This window comes from Triticum dicoccoides, chromosome 1B (genome assembly GCF_002162155.2).
Source record: "Triticum dicoccoides isolate Atlit2015 ecotype Zavitan chromosome 1B, WEW_v2.0, whole genome shotgun sequence".
Taxonomy (NCBI): Eukaryota; Viridiplantae; Streptophyta; class Magnoliopsida; order Poales; family Poaceae; genus Triticum; species Triticum dicoccoides.
Window position 1 is genome coordinate 639,712,657 of NC_041381.1, and position 4,178 is coordinate 639,716,834.

At 52.7% G+C, this 4,178-nt stretch overlaps 1 protein-coding gene across 1 annotated transcript; it reads right to left on the bottom strand.

Moving 5' to 3' along the window:
* Window positions 1-2,108: 2,108 nt before the first annotated feature.
* LOC119350762 (mitogen-activated protein kinase kinase kinase 17-like) lies at window positions 2,109-3,491 on the bottom strand. Its single transcript, XM_037618432.1, has one exon. It carries the CDS (start codon window positions 3,426-3,428, stop codon window positions 2,109-2,111), a length of 1,320 nt encoding a protein of 439 aa, XP_037474329.1. The 5' UTR covers window positions 3,429-3,491.
* Window positions 3,492-4,178: the final 687 nt, after the last annotated feature.

Below are 4,178 nucleotides of genomic sequence, written 5' to 3' on the forward strand. Positions count from 1 at the left end.
CATTGCTCATAATGATGTTGTGCAACTTATATAGGCGGCATATGCAATTATCTTTTTAGTATCTTGATATGACATTAAAGCATAGTAGTAATGGATGCAATGATAGCATAATGGCTTCAATGGCATGCAAAGTAGCTATGTTTCTGCACTTATTTTTGTATCATTGTTGCTTACCTTGCATAGAGTTCTTTTTTATCCGCAATGTAGTTGTCCTTGCTTATTTTGAATCTTTGCAAATTATATAACCTGCAAATGGAACTTTCATATAAGTAGTATCATCATATGGAAGTAAATCAAAGCTCTAATGGTTGCAGCCGTGAAAAACAATGTTTGTCTCCTTGTTGATAATATGTTTTGCTACTGCATGTTGGTGTTGTTGCCGATACTTACTCTGTGCAACTTGTTTATTCTTCATGTGCAATTTAAGATAATTAGTTTCATTAACATTCTGAGTTTTCTGCATACTGTAGTAGGAATGGTTGCTTCTTTATCCTCCCGTCAACAATGTTTTCTGTTTATATGTTGCCTATATGTATGCCCATGTCCATTACATTTTAACTTCATCATGTCATGTTTGGGTCCCTAAGGCCCATGATCTCATAGTTTCTGCCCTTGTATTGAGGTGAATTTCAATCATTGAGAAGAGCACATTTGAAGTTAGATGAACCATGTAGATATATGAGAGAGAGAGATGAAGCATTTTTGTTCCGGTGATTCTTTGTCTCCTGGCCAATCTTTTGATTTTGTGTGCTAAAGCTAGTTGTGATTGTTTCCTAATCCATTTTGACATGATCCATGAATTTGAATTTCAGAAATGGAGAAGACCAAATCAAAAATGAAGAAATTCATGAAGCATTTACCCTGATGAGAAACATTTTGGATGATTCTTGTTGCTTCTTCCTCTTCCTCCCCTGGTGATCTCCTCCTATGTGTCCTTCAAGATCGGCATTGTCACCGATGGCGGCGCTAGCGTCGCATGTAAAGAGAGGAGAGGGGAACGAAAGGGGAGAAGTTGAAGGAAAGAAAATGACCCTACGGATCTGAGTCGAGGTTGCGACTAGGTGTTTTTTGAGCTGACAATGATATCTGGTTAACAGGTCTAGCTGCTCAATGTATTTATATTCCTTATACATCCAGCGTGGTTATGACCGAGGCGTTGGCAATGCGGGATGGCCTGAACATTGCAAGCTTGCTAGGTTTCCCACGGGTGGAGGCGGAGTCGGACTTTTCGATAGTAATTGAATCTTGTGATGCCCAGACAAAATGGTGGAATGAAACAGCTGCAATTTTTGCTGAATGTGTGGACATTTCGACTTTGATTGGGAAGGTCAAATTTAAGCATTGTTATCGTAGTTCAAACAAAGCGGCCCATGTGCTAGTGAATTACAGTTATTGTAATAAACTCTATAGTCATTGGACCGACGAGCCTCAGACTGTCTTGTCTCAACCATCGTGGATGATATAATTCTTTTCTAAGTTAATAAAGTTAGTCATGATGGTTTTAAAAAAAGGCAGGTCTAAAAATCAACTGACCCAGAGTTGATTTTCAGTCGACAGCCAGTCCCAACTTTAACCGAATTTCAGTTAAGCAATAAACAGATAAGTACGAGCCCACCAGCTTTTTATCAGTCTAGAAACATGCTTCCAAGAGCGGAGAGCCCGGTGCGTACATACGTGTCACGCGCGCCAGCACGCAGCCGACACGCGATCCAGAAGTGCACGACGAGCCGGCGAGTGCGTCGGGCAGCGGCGAGGGGACGGTCGTGGCTGGATGAATCTCCACCTGGCGAAGCAATCTCTGGATGCGACGCTCACTTGTCGAAAAGGTCTCGCTTTCACCGGTCGGCTCGTCGACTCGGCTGGACCCACGTAGCCCAACAAGACGTTTTTGACTGGCCGCGAGGTAGTACTAGTACTTTCTAGTGCGTGTGCTGCTGTGACGCCGCACTTTCCGCGTCGACTCCATCCCTTTCGCGGTGGAAGCTTCGGTGTGCGGCGTGGCCTGCAAGCTTGTGAGTTCATGCTGGATTTCCTCCGTCGGAGTCGTGGCCACGCGACGCAACCTTGTGTTAGTAGTACAGGCGAAGTAGCATGTGAATTTCTTCCGCCTACTCGAACGTGTCGCAATGGGGAGCTGTGAAACAGAGAGCAGCAGTACGAAAACAGAGTGCTTGTGCAACAACGAGATCAATTGCATTAGTCTTTCTGTTGCAAAGCAACAATTCAGTACATGATAATTCGTGGGAAGCTAAACACTCGAGCGACTGGTGACGCCTAAATGAATCGTCACAGGCTTCTACCGCATTAAGGACGCCGCTGTACTCCACGTCCAAGGTAATGGCGAGAACGCGGGACTCTGCGCCGCTTGGTTCTTCGTCTGTGGTCGCGTCTTCGTCCAGGTCGGTCATCTCCTCGACCACCACGGGCACTGCGCCGGTTGCTCCGGTTGGCGAGGAGAGCACGTCGATCCATCCCTCGTCCGAGTCCCAGTCCGGGAGCTCCGAGGCGGGGCAGGCCAGTGCCCTGATCCTCGTCTCGGCCGAGCTGTCGTGCTCCGCCTCCTCGGTGTCTGAATCCGACTCCCAGAATGCGGCGTCCAGCGTGCTCTTGGGGGACACCCATTTGCTCTCCACGGCTTGCGCCTTCGCCTCGACGACGGCGGAGGCCAAGAACGGGTGCTCCAGCAGCTGCGCCGCCGTGCACCGATCGCTGGCCTGCCTGACAAGGCACCTGGCCAAGAAGTCCTTCGCGTCGGCAGACAACCATTCGGGAACCTCGGGCATGGCCTCCGTGTAGCCGATCCGGTGCAGCGCGGCCAGCGCGTCGCCGTCCATGCCGCTCCACGGCGTGCGTCCAGTGGCCATCTCGACAACCATGCAGCCGAGCGCCCAGACGTCGGCCGCTGGGCTCTGCTCCTCGCCGCGCGCCACCTCCGGCGCCATGAACGCCGGCGTGCCACCGATGATCGGCACGTCAGCGCCAGCCTTCCTCGAACAGCCGAAATCGGCGAGCTTGGCGCGGCCGTCGGCGCCGATCACGACGTTGCGCGCCTTGACGTCCCCGTGCACCATGCCGGCGCTGTGAAGGTACGCGAGCCCGGCCGCCACGTCGGCCGCGTAGCCGCGGACGGCGAGCTCGTCGAGGCCTGTCGCCATCTGGTCGGCCAGCGAGCCGCCGGGGGCGAACTCGAGGAAGAGCTGGTAGGAGCCGTCGGGGGCGCCGCGGCCGCCGATGCAGGAGACAACGCGCGGGGAGCTCAGGCCGGCCATCACCCGCTGCTCCCTCCTCAGCGCCGCCGCACAAGCCGCGCTCGCCGACTTGACCGCGAAGAGCTCCCCCGAGGCGTCGTCCGCCGCCAGGAACACCTCGGCCCCCGAGGCGCCGCGGCCGAGCGTGCGCACCCGCGTCCATTGCTTGCTCACGGACATCGCCACCTTCTGTGGGATTGTTGTGGTTTCTGTTGGCACTCTTTGTTGTCGAGCTTGCTTGTGGCCTGCTGAATTGATGATGGGTTCTTTTTTTGGCGGGTGCGTGTATATATAGGACTTGGAAGGAGTACTTGTGGAGAGGAAAAGTTGAGGAGATTGCAAGTTTAGAACATGGAAGGCATTTGGCGTGTGCGGGGACTAGAAAATCCTGGCGAAAAGGCGTGGGATTCAAGCTGTTTCGGGTCTCGGCACGCGCCCACGGCGGCGGATAGGGTTGGGCGGTGAGTGGGAAGCTCGGGCGGGGCTTGACCTGACCAAGCTTAGCGATCCGCCTATTCTTACTATCCGCGTAAATTAATCTCGTAGCGGAGCCGGAAAAGGCAAAAACCGTGTCAAATCTCTCGCATTCTATCTACTCAGCCGACGATTCCGAGAAGGTACTCTACTGCCATCCCGGGGGAGAAAATAACTCGATAGTATACAGCGGTAGTCGAAGTCTTGGTCGGTCGTTGGGAGACGGACTGTCTGAAACGGAGCGGTGTGCTGGGTTGGCCGCGTCTCTAGAGCAAACGGATCCGCGGTGGAAGTCAGCGGTTGGCCTGTTGGGTCGCCACAGTTGGCGCAGAACGCAAGCAGCAATTCGTAGCGACGTCGTGACCCCAGTTTTTTTCGCCCGGAGAGAATTCGCAGTTGGCTACGACAGCAGCTCGTGATCCTCGAATCTCACGGCAAATGCCTCATTAGGCGTGG

Excerpts from the sequence above, each read along its gene's own strand:
- LOC119350762 (XM_037618432.1), bottom strand. The coding sequence starts at position 3,428 with ATGTCCGTGAGCAAGCAATGGACGCGGGTGCGCACGCTCGGCCGCGGC.